The sequence below is a fragment of the Lytechinus pictus genome, chromosome 18 (assembly GCF_037042905.1).
Source record: "Lytechinus pictus isolate F3 Inbred chromosome 18, Lp3.0, whole genome shotgun sequence".
In the NCBI taxonomy this organism is placed as follows: domain Eukaryota; kingdom Metazoa; phylum Echinodermata; class Echinoidea; order Temnopleuroida; family Toxopneustidae; genus Lytechinus; species Lytechinus pictus.
Genome location: NC_087262.1, coordinates 3,683,513 through 3,700,000, shown reverse-complemented (window position 1 = coordinate 3,700,000; position 16,488 = coordinate 3,683,513). Strand labels below are relative to the sequence as shown.

The window sequence follows — 16,488 nt, the reverse complement described above, 5'->3', positions numbered from 1 at the left end:
GGGGGGGGGGGGGGGGGGGTAGTAGGAGTTTTTCGTTATGTTGTAGAAAGACGTTGATCTATGAGGATTCATCCAAAAGAAGCATGGGCGTACATACTGCCCTCTACTTTGCCTTTGGACTTGCGTTAATTGACTGTTAAAGGGAGTATGGCGTTGAAAACTCATTTGATTATTTAATACAAAGGAACCTTGCTATATATAAACATCATTTTTGTGAATTTTCACTCTATATACCCTCAGATTCTGCAAAGAAGGGAGTTTAGAAGAACACGGATGGACAGATAAGCCATACTGGGTAGCCAAACTCGGCGTCATTGTATTATCTAAGATACAAGCAAGGGAATTAATATCTGAACAGGAATCAGCGCAGGATATCTTTGTCAATGCGGTATGTAATTATGGACAGATATACAGCGCGTCCCAGAAAAAAGGAAACCGGGAGTCCCATGTCTTTATTCTTCAAAGGCAATTAAATGAATTATGATATTTCATTTGCATAATCATATAATTCTATTATTATTCCTCTTTGTTTTGATACCTATAAATATGAGACGAACACTTTACGCATTAATGATCGAGCAAGACGAGTTTGAAATAATGTCAAAACCAGGTTGCGCAGAAAAATTGGACAAGATTGGTTCATGCATGATACGACGACAGTGCTTATTCGACGATTGGCTCCTTGGCGTTTCTTTTATATTATTTGTTAAGATTCGCTGATCTCTGAAATGAGAGTGGATTCAAATTCACACGTGAGTTCGCGGCTGCGCAAATCGTTTCTGATAGGCCTCAATATTTATTGTTTGTAATCTGCAATGCGTGAACGATTTGCTACGCTGTTGATTTCAAATTAGAGATGAGATTCCACTCTCTTGCCATGAGTATCAAATTTATATTAAAACACATTTAATAATTGTGAAATCTAGGTCTGAAAACGGGTTTCCTTTTTTGTGAGATGTACTGTACGTATACCAAAATAATTCCGTAATGCTATTTTCCCTAAATATTACGAAAATACTCAAATTTAGGACGTTCCCTTACTACGTTTTAGTAATCATGGCTCGATCAAGCCTTAGACATGTAAGACGTGATTAAAACCAGTTAGCTGCCACAGAAATGTCATTTGACCCTCATTGGTTTCCATATTTTTGCTATAAAATTGTACTACTGTTGGTTATCCAACACTCTCCACCAGACCAGTTGACAACGTTGTACATGGTAACCCAAATGTCAAAATTATTTTCTATAATGTTTCCAACATAACGTTGTTATCCCAATTATACCCTCTTACAAGCCAGTTTCTATCGTTGTGCCACTCTGTTTTCATACACGTCATGTAATCTTTTCTGTTTCATAGAATACGATATAATTTGATTTATAATATATTTCATATCTGCAGTGTTGTCCAGGGTTCGTATACACCGATATGTCTGCTCATTTGCCAGATGATTACTTTGGAGGAACTAGAGTTACAACCGTAGAGGGCGCCGATACTCCTGTTTTTCTGTCGCTTCTTCCCCCTGGCGCAGAGGGCCCAAATGGAGAGTTTATTTTTCGAAGACAATCCTATGATTTTCTCCACACCGATGTTATTTTGATTATTTGATTGGTTTCAGATTGATTGATTGATTGATTGGTTTCAGATTGATTGATAGATTGATCGATTGATTGATTGGTTGATTGGTGGATGGATTGATTGATTGATTGATCGATTGATTGGTGGATGGATTGATTGATTGATGGATGGATGGATGGATTGATTGATTGACTGACTGACTGATTGATTGCTTTTATTTCTGCATTCAATTCATCAAATATAAACTTACAAGGTAATATGTACAAATGTAATAATTATATAACAAATTAATTATATTGCTGTAGTATAAGCAATGGATCAATAACATTTAAACAAAATTACTCAATAAACAAAAAGACAATTCAAAAGAATGCAGGAGACCGCCATTGTGAGTAAATAGGCTCGATAATGATGGCGGCCTCATAAAAAGGTAAAAGTATTTCTTCATTGATCAAGTGAGTACAATGCAAGTGCAGATGCACTAGTAGGGAGCAGTTCATGTTTAAACTTAAGAATGAGATGCATAATATTAAAAGGTGTTTCGTTTAAGATTGGCTTTCATTTTATTTTCATTTATTGGTTTGGCGAGATAAAACTTGTCGATGTCGATATTCCATTCTGAAAACAAGTGACGATTTCATTATTAGGAATTCATGAAACTGTAATTACCTTATTTATCAATCTAATATTAATGAGAGCTCGGAATCTGTTGATATTAAGCCCCAAAAACAGGATATTTTAATCATCTTTAAAATACTGTTTTACAGCCTACTTGTGCACTTTATGGTAATCCTCCTATGCAGAGCTAATCGGCCGTTGATGGAGTGCAGGAGACCCATGTGTAGGAGAATGTCTTGATGCGCGCAGTTGCGGTAGCGTGGTTAACCTACATTTTATCAGTGAACTAACAGAATGCGGTGCCACGTACTGCAAGTAGGTCTGGGATCGGGCCGGTCGTTACGAGGATGTAAATTAAACATGGGTATAATACCTCCTTCGTCAGGTTCGTACTTTTTTTTTCAGCGTTTCTATCAAGTTAAAAGGACATTTGTTTTTGGTTGCCAAAAAATAGGGGGGGGGCGGGGCCGGCTCGCCCCCCCCCCTTAGATCCGCGCGCCTGACTTATACACGCTTATACACCATACAATCGCGCGGGCTGTCTCTCTCTCCCTCTTTCTCGTTTTGTTCTTTCACGTTGTTTATTTTTATTGGTGACCGCTTGATTTATTGTATCATTATTACCTCTGCCATTATTACCTCTGCCATTTTTACTTCTGCCATTTTTACTTCTGCCATTTTCACCTCTGCCATTTTTACCTCTGCCATTTTTACCTCTGCCATTTTTACCTTTGCCATTTTTACCTCTGCCATTATTACCTCTGCCATTTTTACTTCTGCCATTTTTACCTCTGCCATTTTTACCTCTGCCATTTTTACTTCTGCCATTTTTACTTCTGCCATTTTCACCTCTGCCATTTTTACCTCTGCCATTATTACCTCTGCCATTTTTACCTGGCACCATATTTTCTTCCCCTAACCTTTTACCTCCTTTTTCATTGTTTTATATTGGCCTTATCCCTAGAGGGCAGTGTGCCAGTGACTTAGGCTGGAAACACGACCAGAGATCCCCCAATTTTATGTCACCATGGGCGGAAATCCCAGGGGGGACAGGGGGACGCGTCCCCCTACCAATATATGGGGGACATTATATGTGGTTTCTAATGTATGTGTGTATTTGAGTTTTGTCAGACATGTATCAATCAGATATGATTATTTACGTCTGGGATCGACCTTTAACGTCACCATCCCAAAGACGTGACCAGGGCTCGAACCTCGAACCTCTGCGTCAATTCGTAACTTCCCCACAGCTTGAATTACAGGCGCACGCCACAACGCCCAGTTTCTAATGGATTTTTTTTCTTCAATTTTATATATTTTCCGTTCAATGTTATGCTCTATCATTCCAGTTATCGTTCTTTGACAGTAGATTGCAATCGACTGTGCACTCGAAGCCGGAGCAATGAAATTGTCCAGCGTCTTTATTCATTGTTCTGGCCCCGAGTGTTTGGTTGGGTCTGGTCGCTGTCATAGATCCCCATAGATCGCTGACTCTCAATGTAATTTCCAATTACTCTTCGTTTAATCTTGACCGTTTTCTTGTCATGCACAAATCTATTTCTGCTGTTTTACAACAGTGTTTTTCCTCTTTACAATGAAGTCAATCATCATATCCCAACATTTTTGTGTGTTTTTCGGTCATTCTACTTTCTGTTTATTTATATAGCATTAACCTCGAGTTCAATATTTAACATGTTTAATCTTACTCTTATGTTCTTGTTTGATTATCTTTTGTTTTCATTTCATGTATTTTTCCTTTTTTCTGTTAACTTTGTATATATCAGTCTTCTGAATGTTTTTACAATGTCTCATATAATAAACTGAATTGAAATCCCCCCCCCCCCCCAGTGAATACGCGCTACTTTAATGGCACAGTCCTTCATGTCTCAGTATACCTGGCTCTAGAGCGCGCTTCGCGCGTCCACTAATTGCATCAATTTTTTGCTGGTGCCCCTGTACCCACCAATGCGGTACGCCACTGCATCCTCATGTTGTTTCCAAATACTTCCCAAGAATCTTCTTGTACGGGACCCCCCCCCCCCCATCATCGTTTTAAATTCTCGGGGATTTCCCTTTTGGAATTGTGGGCGTGGCAATCAGTGCTCGATTATTATCTAGCTAGCAGCGCATGCCCAAGCCATAGGCCCAATCCCTTTGCCCAATAGCCGCGCCGCCGAGCAATCGCGATATTGATCGTCGCGCTCGCCTAATTTTCACCAGCTTTTTAATATTGTTGTACCACGCAAGTACGAGTTGACATCCGAAGATCTGTTCGCTCTTAATATTCAATATTCTTATATTCAGAAGATCTGTGCACAAGACTCAGTAAGTAGATAGAATTTATAATATTCTAAAGAGAAGTGAATCTAGCTCAATACTACGACTAAATCGAAATCACTTGGAAATTGTGCTTAGCCTAGGCTTAGCCTGCTTCGGTCTGGGCATTTGTGAGAAATTGCGAGCCCGCGGATGCGGGGCGACTTGAATGTGAGTTCCGGTGAATGATGCCTTTGTAATTCAGTGTTGTACCGGCGGTAGTTGTAGTGGTGAGCGAGAGGCAGAGGGCCAGAGCTAGGGCTGAGGCAGTGAGGGTAAGAGTTCCTTTTGCGACAGCCACCCAAAATTGAAAATAAATATATAGAAAAGGTTCAAAATAATATATCTAGCCCTAATATATGGTAGAACATGATGGGAGAGTGAGCGGAAGCCAAAATGGCTTTACTCCGTCATTTTTTAAAAGCAGAAATCGAGTATGTGGACCATGGCCTGGGCGCTGGGCATGGCATAGATAGACAGGAATAATCATCGTTTCTGGGGATTTATTTAACGATTTCTGACTTTTTACATCGGTAACGTAAGTCCAAGGCCTATATATCCTATGAAGACTAGAACTAGACCTCTTTATTGATTCCTAGTTTTTGTATTGTTGAAACAGAATTATGAATTCACATTTTGTATAAAAACCAGGGAGTCTCAAATCCCTTGTAACCGATGGGTAATTCTTTCAAAAATACTTATTTAAGGTACCGTACTGTGAGATTGACGGATTTCAGGGTCTAGTTTGAAAGTGCATGTGTGAGCTTGCCGGCGTGGTATCCATTTTGTAATGACAGTGAAGAATTGTGAAGGATGATTGCCCTTCATGTAAATGAATAAAAGGCGTCTTTGACAACTTCCTATAAACATCGCACAGGTCATTATGAAATGATGTTTTGGATGGCTTGTTACGATCGTCTGCGTTCGCGAAGCGGGGATGGCCGCACCCTTTCGAGAAAACCGGGGGAGCTTTTCTTGAAAGGGTGGGTTGAGGGAGGGGAGTCAAATAAACGCACCTTTTCGGGACAACCGGGGGAGCTTTTCAAGAAAGGCTGTGTTTAATAGTTTTCTGAACCAGTCGTGTCTATGAAAATTATTCATCAAATAATAACGACAATATAATATTAATAGACTATTGGTAGAGGTGCACATGCAGATGGGGGGGGGGGCTTCTCCCCCCCAAAAAAGGCAACAAAAAAGGGAAAGAAAAGAAAAGAGAGAAAGGTAAAATATATCATTTTCTGAATATTTTTATGTCAAAATCTGATACAAAATTTGTTTGTTTTTATTAATGAAAATGAAATTTTTTCTTGCTCGCTCACAATTTTTATTGAATTTCGCCTGATACAACATATCTGGCCCCTCAAAGTTTTAGGCTTATTACGCCACTGATAATCCCTGCTCCGCGAACGCAGACGATCGTAACAAACCGTTTTGGATGAAATGTTTACCAGTAATTGCTAATTCAGCAAAATTTGAAAATGACTGCATGATAAAAACAACAACAAAAAATGCACCAAACTTAATCAACTTAACCCTAAAAGGACTGGGGAAAGGGGCATGATAGCCTCCCTCAACGCCTTACGCGATTTTTCCGAAACACAAAAAGATAGGTAGAGTCGCAAAATTTTACGACTTTTTTCTTTTAAGTCTTGCGCAACTTTTGAGACCAAATTTGTGATGTACACTTGTACATGTATAGTGTTGGGACTTGGGACATCATATGACTTTTATGAATTTCATCTCTCATAGACTTTGTGTAGAAAAGTCTATGGGAGATGAAATTCATAAAAGGGTGATTATTTTTTATTCTAATTGGTCTGCTGAATTAATTTAGGGTTTTATTCAGTAGTTAAATGGTCTTTATTAAAAAAAATCCATTGAAAAAACAATGAATACATATTAAAAACAAAAAAAGAAAAATTTGACTTTCACAATTTTTCTTTGTGGAAACCTTTAAATAAGATTTCAAGATCACATCTGGGAAGAAAAATGATAATTTGAAGTGAAATTGGGTGTTAAATATGTAAATAATATTTTCACGAATGAATTTGCATAATTTATTCAAAATAAATGAATAAATTATTTTCAGAATTTTTTTTTACTGGCTTGTAGTTTATGAGGTAAAGAATGTGCATGCCAAATTTTGACGCAATCGCGCAAGCGGGGACAGAGATCAGAAGGGGGGCCATGATGCCCCCCTTCTCATCTCTCCAGCCCCCAAGTCCTCAATACATCTCAAATAGCCCATTCCTTTTAGGGTTAACTCAGTGAACTTGATACTCACATTCTGTAGAAAATGCTAACAAATTCTAACAAATCAATTATTTTGAAGGCAATGTATCAATACATTGTTCTGCTCCATTTAAGATATACAACCCGCATTGATTGATTGATTCTTTTATTCATTCATTTATTCTTTCATTTACTTACTGACATATTTAATTAATTATTTGTTCATTTACCTGTTTCTTTATTGATTTTTTTTGCTGGGGTTCATTGTGAATTTTCAATGATATTCATGCCTGTATCGTTTATTTATTCATTTAGAATATGTCCCTACACCAAGGAACCACGATATCTTGTCATAATCTTCAATACACAGTAGATATTGGGCAGAAATGCAAGAAAGGTCAAGAAAAGGTCATCCTAAAAGGAATCACGTGAGTACACACTCTTGCCTATTAAAGGGGGGTGAAACCTTTGGAACAACTGGGCATGTATGGATAGAGAAAAATCAAAGAATAAGATCTAAGAAAGTTTGAGAAAAATCAGACAAATAATGAGAAAGTTATTGGTATTTGAATATTGCGATCACTAATACTATGGAGATCCTCTCATTGGCGATGGGACAAAGATGTGTGATGTCACGTGTGAACAACTTTCCCTTTGATGGACTATGCAATACCCCCAAAATGTCTCTTTTTTCAGTTGCTCTTTCTTATGGTGATACAAACTCTTTAACCATAATGTATTCTTTGAAAATCTGTATTACAATATGCCTTCCTATAGAAATAATACATGATCTACTGATAGATGTGATAAAAGAGGCAGTTTAAATGAAATATATACTAAAGTAATGGGGAAAGTTGTTCACACATCTTTGTCGCATTGCCAAATGAAGGATCTACATTATAATAATGATCTGAAGTTCAAAAGATCATAACTTTCTTATTTTTGATTCAATTTTTCTCAAACTTTCGTTGATCTTTTTCTTTGGTTTTCTGTTTTCACACAAGCTAGAAACCTTTGGGACAAGATAGCTTGTGCAAACACAGAAAAATCAAAGAAACAGTGTGCTTGTTACTAAGGTTACAGCCCTCATGGAGTCCACTGGACATTATGAATTAATGAGTCTACTGTTTGTTTTGATTAATTTATATGAACAGTGGAAGTTCAGAACAAATGTCAATTTGTGGCAAAAGCACGCACTTATTATTGAAAGCCTTCTCAATATATAGGCTGAATTACGCAAGGATGAAATGGATGAAACCATGGGTTGAACCACCGAATCAAAACCACCTGTGAATTTAGACCATGGAGAGTTTAAACTAGTAGTAGACCTGGGGGCCGTTTCGTGAAGCTGTTCGTAAGTTAAGAGCAACTTTAAGAATGACTGAGGATTCTCTCTTGTGATATTGATATTCACCATTAAATGTTCATTGGTGATTATTCAGCGCTTAAGAAAGGATCACCAGTCGTCCGTAAAGTTGCTCTTAACTTTTGAATAGCTTTATGAAACAGCCACCTGTTAAGTACTTTAAAAATTCAACAATGCCAATTTGAGGATTGCCATAGAAAGTAAATTGAGGCCTTTACAAACTTTATCATTTTGTCACCAATTTTGATAGAACCGTTTGAAATTGCTTCTCTCTAATCTTTATTCTCGTTTTTTATTAAACTTTATATTTCCCTAGAGTTTTTTTTCCGTTCAAATAGACAACAAGAATACCCCCCCCCCAAAAAAAAAAAAAAATATGTAGACTTTACACTACAGCTTCCTAGGCTTCCCATGATCTTAGTTTATGCAGTGAGTGATCCTGACTTAAAATTTGTAATCGATAAACTACCTCCTGATGAGGAGAAATGCTGGTACAAACACGTACATGTAAAATGATGAGCAGTTGAAATGGTAATTTCTATTGAAATTTCTCTGACATTTCATTACTAGAAATTTTGAAGAGTTTATTGGTTCACAATATCCGGCACTTATGAAGTCCAGGCACCAGATGTTGGGTTGAAATTTGAAGGTTATTTCAAGTTTATTTTTTTAATTAAAGCAAATAAATATTGTTTATGAACGTGCTGATGACAATTCATTTCCGAGGTGAATCAGGAGGAAGCTAACTACCATCTGTTCATATCAGTCACCAAGGAGTTTGTTTCATCTAACTAAATGTTATTATTTGCTTTATATTCCACTTCAATCATGTATTACAGAAGTGGGGGCATATGAACAGAATATGAAGCTAAAGTCGTAAAATTGCTTTAAAAATGGAATTACTGTTCAAAGCTTTTCGACATGTATGCACTAATCAGAGTAACATTGTATGAATGAGCAGAACACTAGAACAAAACATACAGTATATAGTTGAATAATAATAATAATAGGCATTTATTTAGCGCCATCTGTCTAGAAATAATCTATTCCGAGGCACAGTGTTGTTATTATTATTATTGTTATTATTATTATTATTACCCTGGCCTTAGCTCGAGCTGCCTTTCAGCGCTCTGTGCATTCAAGGAATTAATCCTGCTGGGTACCCATTCACCTCACCTGGGTCGAGTGCAGCACAATGTGGATAAATTTCTTGCTGAAGAAAATTACTTCATGGCTGGGATAGAACTGAAAAAAAGACATTGGATGCTTAGCAATGATTTGTGATTGGCTGTCAGGATAAACAAATTAGGATTCCTAAACAGCCATTAATTAAAGCTTTATAAATTAAAATAATGTAAGGGTTCTTACAAACTCCTTCTGACATTATATGTAAAAAAAAACGTCTATAGGTGTGCACCCCAAAAAATGAACAAATGGGAGGAGTGTTAAGTGGCTAATGATTACCTTGAATCCTTGACCTTGACCCCTTATTAAACCTACCCATCTGAATCAGCCAATCAGAAAAGGCCAAATGGTTAGTCATTATTACCTTGACCTTTGCCCCCCTTACCCCACACCTCTGAATCAGCCAATCAGAAAAGGCCGAACGGCCAGTCATTATTACCTTGACCTTTGCCTCCCTTACCCCACACCTCTGAATCCGCCAATCAGAAAAGGCCAAACGGCTAGTCATAACCTTGACCTTTGCCTCCTTACCCTTCTCCTGACGAACGGCTAGTCATTCTCTTGACCTTGGTCTCCACACCCAACTCCTCTTGATCAGCCAATGAGAAAAGATTCATTGTGATTTGAGCGATATAATTGCTTTAGAAATAACAATTTTTTCTTTGTAATTTGATATTTTAGGGGAGTGTTTGAGTGTGGAATGAATGCCATCCTAGGACCCACTGGGAGCGGAAAAACATCGTAAGTACACCACCTTGTGATGATTATGGGCTGTTTTATAAAGTTGCATAAAGATGATAGTGTCAAATGACTGAAAATCTGTTCATGCTTTAAAGAGATGGTCCCGGGCTGAAAGTATTTTTAGCTTTATAAATAGAGTAGAATTCACTGAGCAAAATGCCGAAAATTTCACCAAAATCGGATGACAAATAACAAAGTTATTGAATTTTAAAGTTTAGCAATATTTTGTGAAAACAGTTTGTATGTTAACAAGCAACTGATCATCTGTTCTTTTGCTAAATCAGATACCCCAACATTTCCCTGTTAAAAAAAAGATGCAGTGCACATCTTTGATTCTTAATATCAAATTTTTCATTCAAATTCTTGTTAGCAACAAGAATTTTGATCGAAAAAGATCTGAATTCATCTTAATAAGCTGATGATAGTGTCCATTTACTGTCAAATGACTGCCATCTGATGTAGCACAAGAGTTGTTCACCAGTTATGCCCGTAAAATAACTTACAAACATCTTTATGAAACACTAGGCATATATAGTTCTGTGTTTCTTCTATTCAGTTTCTATCATAATACCTTTTTAATGTACACCCATATTACTATCAAGTACCTAATTTTTGTCCATAGTTTCAGTTACATTTTATCCTGTAGTAATGTTTTAAATACTTTTGTTATGGGTCATGTTAACATGTTAGGTTGTCAACTATTAAACCAGTTTATGGTGTCAGCTTTTTTTATGGTTGTTTTTTTTACATCCATGCTTCGATATCTTTTAGGGCCATGTGCTGGCTTGAGTGGTTGACTTTGCTAATAATAGAAGGATTTCCAATCACCTAGCCCATTAGCAAGCTTTTTTAAATGTATGCCAACACTTCATGTACATGTTATATTAACTCCGCTCACTCTAAAATGGATTTGGTGGGGTAGACTGAGGGGCCTTTTCGGCCACCCTCCTCTTCCAAAACACATTAACTGGCACCCATTTCCTGGCGCACATTCAAGGTCTTAAACACATTTCAGGTGTCAAATCTAAAACCCCCATCACACTTATTCGGAATCAGCAGGAATCAAGCAGAAGCTGGAACGAAAAAATTATTCAAAAAATCTAGAAATTTTTGGGAGGAACTTATGAATTCACCAAACTGGAGTTCAAATTCAGTAAATTGACCAGGTGAATCATCATACACTAGTCAAAATGAGCCGCAATGGAGTCAGATTGATAATTCGTGCTACATTCTTGGGCATTCTAGGCGCATTCTAAATATTCTGACTGCATTCTGGGTGCTTTCAAAATATTTTTGTCATTTCTTTTGGCCGTCCCGAAGGTTTTGGTCATGTTCAAAACATTTGAGGGGTATTTTCGAACAGTGTTCGAAGTAGATTTAAATGACCAACTGGTGGTCAAACAATAGTCCTTTCATTCAGGCCAATTCTGCTTGATTCAGAATAATTAAGTGTGATGGGGGCTTTATATAAGGGGCTTGCTTTATGCTGTTTAAACATGTTCAGATTCCGAACACATAATTGCCTTTTCAGAGTTTTTAGATTAAGTGTATGCAAATTACTGAATTCCAAGGATTTCTTTATTGATAGCAGATTAATAGAGTCCTCAGTTACCCAATGAAAGAACAACCATGAGTATGCATAAAGGATTGATCTGTGAACTAGTTCTATTTGAAATTTGGCAGAGTAATAGTGCATCTGGCACGTTGTGGTACGATGTTTGGTTTTGATGCTTGAATGCATCCATACAACAACAGCCCTTTCAAAGCAGTGATAGAAATGTCTGAGTTTGTATGATATGTAGGTCACAGGTGAGAGAGAAATATATCACAAGTCTGTAGCCTTGGGGTTTGATCGTACCCCTCATACCACCTTCAGTAACTTGGGGCCTGTTGCATGAAATGGTCTTTCGTAGAACCTTTCTACGTAAGAACGAGATATCGCTCAACTGTTTCACAAAGCCGATTTGGGCGATACGAAGAATGGTCCTTGGAAAGACACCTCCAGACATGTCCTACGTAGGCATGATCTTCTTTGCACACCGCCCGCCACCGTCGGCATTGAGAGAAAATGCGTTTACGGCAAGCCACACTGACATATCACCTTTAAACATTTTTTGGGTTGCACACTGATGCATTTTATCTGGAATGGCGCCAAGTTATTTTTTATATGGGGGCTAGTTGTCATCAATTGCAGGTCGTCTTTTTGCACGGCAAGACGACCAAAAACAGATGTCATTTTAACTTCTCCGGGCTTTATATGTCCGGGGGTAATGTAGGCCCCAATATATATTTTTTATTAATATGTTTTCTTTTATGGTCCGTCCTATCCCCACACCATTTCCATTTTTTTTTTTTTTGAAATATCGAAATGGGCGGCACTATCTCTCTGACCCCTCATGCTTTCTCATTACAGATAATTAAACAACATGAAAACAAATTTCTTTAAAATAAATTATGTAAGGTAAAAAACGTGTTTATAACGTTCAGCAAAAAAAAACACGATACAAAACTAAAATGTTTAACATGGTAAATCATTCATTTATTTTTATTTCATTTTCATTATGATTATTTTTTTTGCTGAGATTAATTTTAATCAATGAAAATTAATTGTCGGATTTGGGCTTAACTTGAGATGTACTGAAACAGTGAAACAAAACAAAAAATCTGCAGTAACAAAATACCTAATTGAATTTAAGATACAGATTAGGCCTATAGCTTACGAATCCATCACAATCATTACAAATGAAGATAAGCTAGTTCATTAAAGAAAAGATTATGGAAATGAGTCCATACAAAGAGGCGCATTTTCACTTTAGGGTAGGCCCCTTTAGGCCCCTACTAAAATGTTAAAGCAATAATGTATTCTCTACTCCTCAACTTTGAAATGTTGAACATATATATTTTTTATATTCTTTAAACCTTATTCTTATATAAGCTTCCATAAATTAAGTGATCAACTTTAAAGATTACCAACGTTTATGATCATTGTAATATTAGCATTATTTCTGTAAATAGTATTTTTTCCATTGCGGATTACACACCTTTTTCTATGTTTTAATTGCTATTGCAAAGCACTACTTTATCCACTTGGACATGTTTGCAGCAATTTTCATATTTTCCTTGTCTTCGGTTACTCATCATGCAACTGAGGTATGTTTATACTCTAAACACTCACATTTGTATTTCTTGCGTTATATCTGACAAATAAAATAAATAAATTAGATTTTTCACACGCAGCCTCTCATATTTTCCTTTTTAGTCTCATACAATCAGACACTGTTGATTTTGTTTACCCCATTCAAACCCTATTTTTACCTCAACAGATAACATATTAACGCATAATTTGCAAAATCATCATTATATATATGTTTTCTATAATAAATCAGTATATTGAACTAATAAAATGTCGAAATTACTTAGTTAAATCAATTTTTATGTCGGACAAGGGTCTCTTTCGTTGAAATATCAATGAAAGGTGTCTCTAAAAGGACACCGTGTTCTAAATAAGTGAAATAATGAAAATTTTGATTTTATCCAGTTATGTTTGTGAATCTTGAAAGTTTTTTCTCTTTTTACCTCATAAAGTACGCTCCATACATCAATTCTACAATCAGTAATAAATAAAACATTATTTGATCCCCTTTTATTGAAATGTATGATTTTATGAAAAGTCGTCATTCCGAAATAAAAGGTTCAGGTGACGATGAAGACTAAATATTTTTCCGATACTATCGATATCAAACGATGTCGCGGACTTGAAAGACAAAATTGCTTTCGTGAAACGGAAAGCGCTGATTTGTCGCCAATCTTCCTATCTCGGAAGAATGGTCCTAGGACGTTCCTACGTATCGCTCATCTCGTCATGCAACAGGCCCTTGCTGGTCCAGACCAGCTCCGGGCTAAGTCGTAAAATTTTATGAATGCCGCATGCTAAAATAGCCCGCACCAAACCGGTGCTACTTTGACGCTGCTATTAAAAAGTAGCAGCACCAGACTAGCGCCATCCCTATGTGCCGTAGTATTTGAATGGGTTGTTGTAAAAGTAGCGCCGCTATGCTATGTAGTTACCGAACGCTTGCAGTGCTGACTCTTTTAGTGCAGGCCTGGTGCTGACCAAAACATCATGAGTCATTGAAAATAGTATTACATTTTCCAAATAAAAACAAAAAGCACAAAAACAGTTTTTTCCTGGGGCGGAATACCTGACAATTTTGACTGCAGACCTTTTCTATTTGCTTGTCAAATTTTTCAGACAAGGAAGAGAAGGAATCGAACCCCCTAATTGAAAACCCTGGCGACGGGGCTGTATCACTTGTTGAAGCTTTATAAAGATGATTACAAAACTAGTTTTGGGATGTTAAAGGCTTGCTCGGTAAATTATATACTGATAAGTCAGATAGATTGATCAGAGCAATCTTATTTACTGGGTTGGAATGAAAGCCATAAGTTATATATAATATATAGATTTGTATGTGTACTACATGTACTTCATTTTTCTAAAAAAGAGTGGAGATATCTCATTGTCAAATTATTTTCTGCATTCAAATCAGGGACAGAGATACATGTACGCCTGTCATAGTGTAGCACAGGGCTGCATGCATATTTGGGCCAGCTGTAAAAACCGCAATATGGCAATGAGCATAATAGTGATATTGCGACATTGTCTTCAATGAATAATTGCAACAACAACGACTAAAGATAACTTGAATGATGTATGATTTATTGGAAAAAATATTGAAGGCCTATTTAAAGGACAAGTCCACCCCAACAAAAAGTTTATTTTATTTAAAAGAAAAAAATCCAACAAGCATAACACTGAAAATTTCATCAAAATCGGATATAAAATAAGAAAGTTATGACATTTTAAAGTTTCGCTTAATTTTACAAAACAGTTATATGCACATCCTGGTTGGTATGCAAATGAGAAGACTGATGACGTCATCCACTCACTATTTCTTTTGTAATTTATTATATGAAATGTGAAATATTCTAATTTTCTTTTCATTGTCAAGTGAAACAACGCTAATTCCTCCCTGAACATATGGAATTAGCATTGTTTAATACTATATGGTTCAGTCAAGTTGGTCCATAATGTCAAATTTGTAAAAAATTAAATATTGTATAATTCAAACAATAAAAAACAAAAGAAATGGTGAGTGAGAGACATCATTGTCTGTCTCATTTGAATCTCACTGAGTTGTGCATATCACTGTTTTTTTTTTTAAATAAGCGAAAATTTAAAATGTCATAACTTTCTTATTTTACATCCGATTTTGATGAAATTTTCAGTGTTGTGCTAGTGTGATTTGTCTATATTTTTTAAATCAACACTTTTTTGTGGTGGACTAGACCTTTAATTATGAATGCTGTTCACGCTTTAATTGCAATTTTTCATGGCTCTGATGGAATAATTCTACATTTGGATCTTGTGTTCTACTTAAAGGTCAAGTCCGCACCAGCAAAATGTTGATTTGAATAAATAGAGAAAAATCAAACTAGCATAACACTGAAAATTTCATCAAAATCGCATGTAAAATAAGAAAGTTATGGCATTTTAAAATTTCGCTTATTTTTCACAAAACAGTGATATGCACAACTCAGTGACATGCAAATGAGTCAGTCGATGATGTCCATCACTCACTATTTCTGTTTTTTTATATTGTTTGAATTATACAATATTTCATTTTTTACAGATATGACCATAGGGACCGACTTGACTAAATCAAATAGTATTAAGCAATGCTAATATCATATGTTCAGGGAAGAATTAATCACTGTTTCTCTTGACAATGAGGAGAAAATTAGAATATTTCATATTTCATATAATGAAATACAAAAGAAATAGTGAGTGGATGACGTCATCAGTCTCCTCATTTGCATACCAACCAGGATGTGCATATAACTGTTTTGTGAAATTAAGCGAATATTAAAAATGTCATAACTTTCTTATTTTACATCCGATTTTGATGAATTTTTCAGTGTTATGCTTGTTGGATTTTTCTCTTTTTAATCAAATCATTTTTTTGTTGGGTGGACTTGTCCTTAACTTACAGCAGTCATACAAACAGAACTTGGTCTGGCTTCTCTTTTCTACTGACCACGTAATTGCCCCCTTTTTATGATATTATTAAACACTTTCAAGGTTTCATTAACAGACAAGAAACCCAAAAGGTTGATTTGAAAAAAAAAAAGAGAGAGAGAGAAAGAGAGGGGAATATCATGCTAGTGTACACAGTAGCTTCGTTCACTTTGTGGACATGGAAAAAAGCTTGGTGTGTATCTAGTAATTCACTAGTGTATTAAAGGTCAAGTCCACCCCAGAAAAATGTCGATTTGAATCAATAGAGAAAAATCAATTGAGCATAATGCTGAAAATTTTCATTATTATCAGATGTAAAATTAGAAAGAACTTTTATGACATTTCAAAATTGTGCTTATTTTTCACAAAATA

General features: G+C 36.2%; 2 protein-coding genes across 2 annotated transcripts in view; both read left to right on the top strand.

Moving 5' to 3' along the window:
* Nucleotides 1-2,125, top strand: part of LOC129281760 (carbonyl reductase [NADPH] 1-like) — a 7,800-nt gene extending 5,675 nt beyond the window's left edge. The window contains exons 5-6 of the mRNA XM_054917672.2: nucleotides 241-388; nucleotides 1,400-2,125. Coding sequence (XP_054773647.2) covers nucleotides 241-388; nucleotides 1,400-1,606 — 355 coding nt within the window. The 3' untranslated portion in view covers nucleotides 1,607-2,125. The remainder of the gene's footprint in view (nucleotides 1-240; nucleotides 389-1,399) is intronic.
* A 2,248-nt stretch (nucleotides 2,126-4,373) lies between these two features.
* LOC129281672 (broad substrate specificity ATP-binding cassette transporter ABCG2-like) overlaps nucleotides 4,374-16,488 on the top strand; it is a 41,116-nt gene continuing 29,001 nt past the window's right edge. Inside the window, exons 1-3 of the mRNA XM_064113082.1 lie at nucleotides 4,374-4,519; nucleotides 7,061-7,173; nucleotides 9,978-10,037. Coding sequence (XP_063969152.1) covers nucleotides 7,064-7,173; nucleotides 9,978-10,037 — 170 coding nt within the window. The 5' untranslated portion in view covers nucleotides 4,374-4,519; nucleotides 7,061-7,063. The remainder of the gene's footprint in view (nucleotides 4,520-7,060; nucleotides 7,174-9,977; nucleotides 10,038-16,488) is intronic.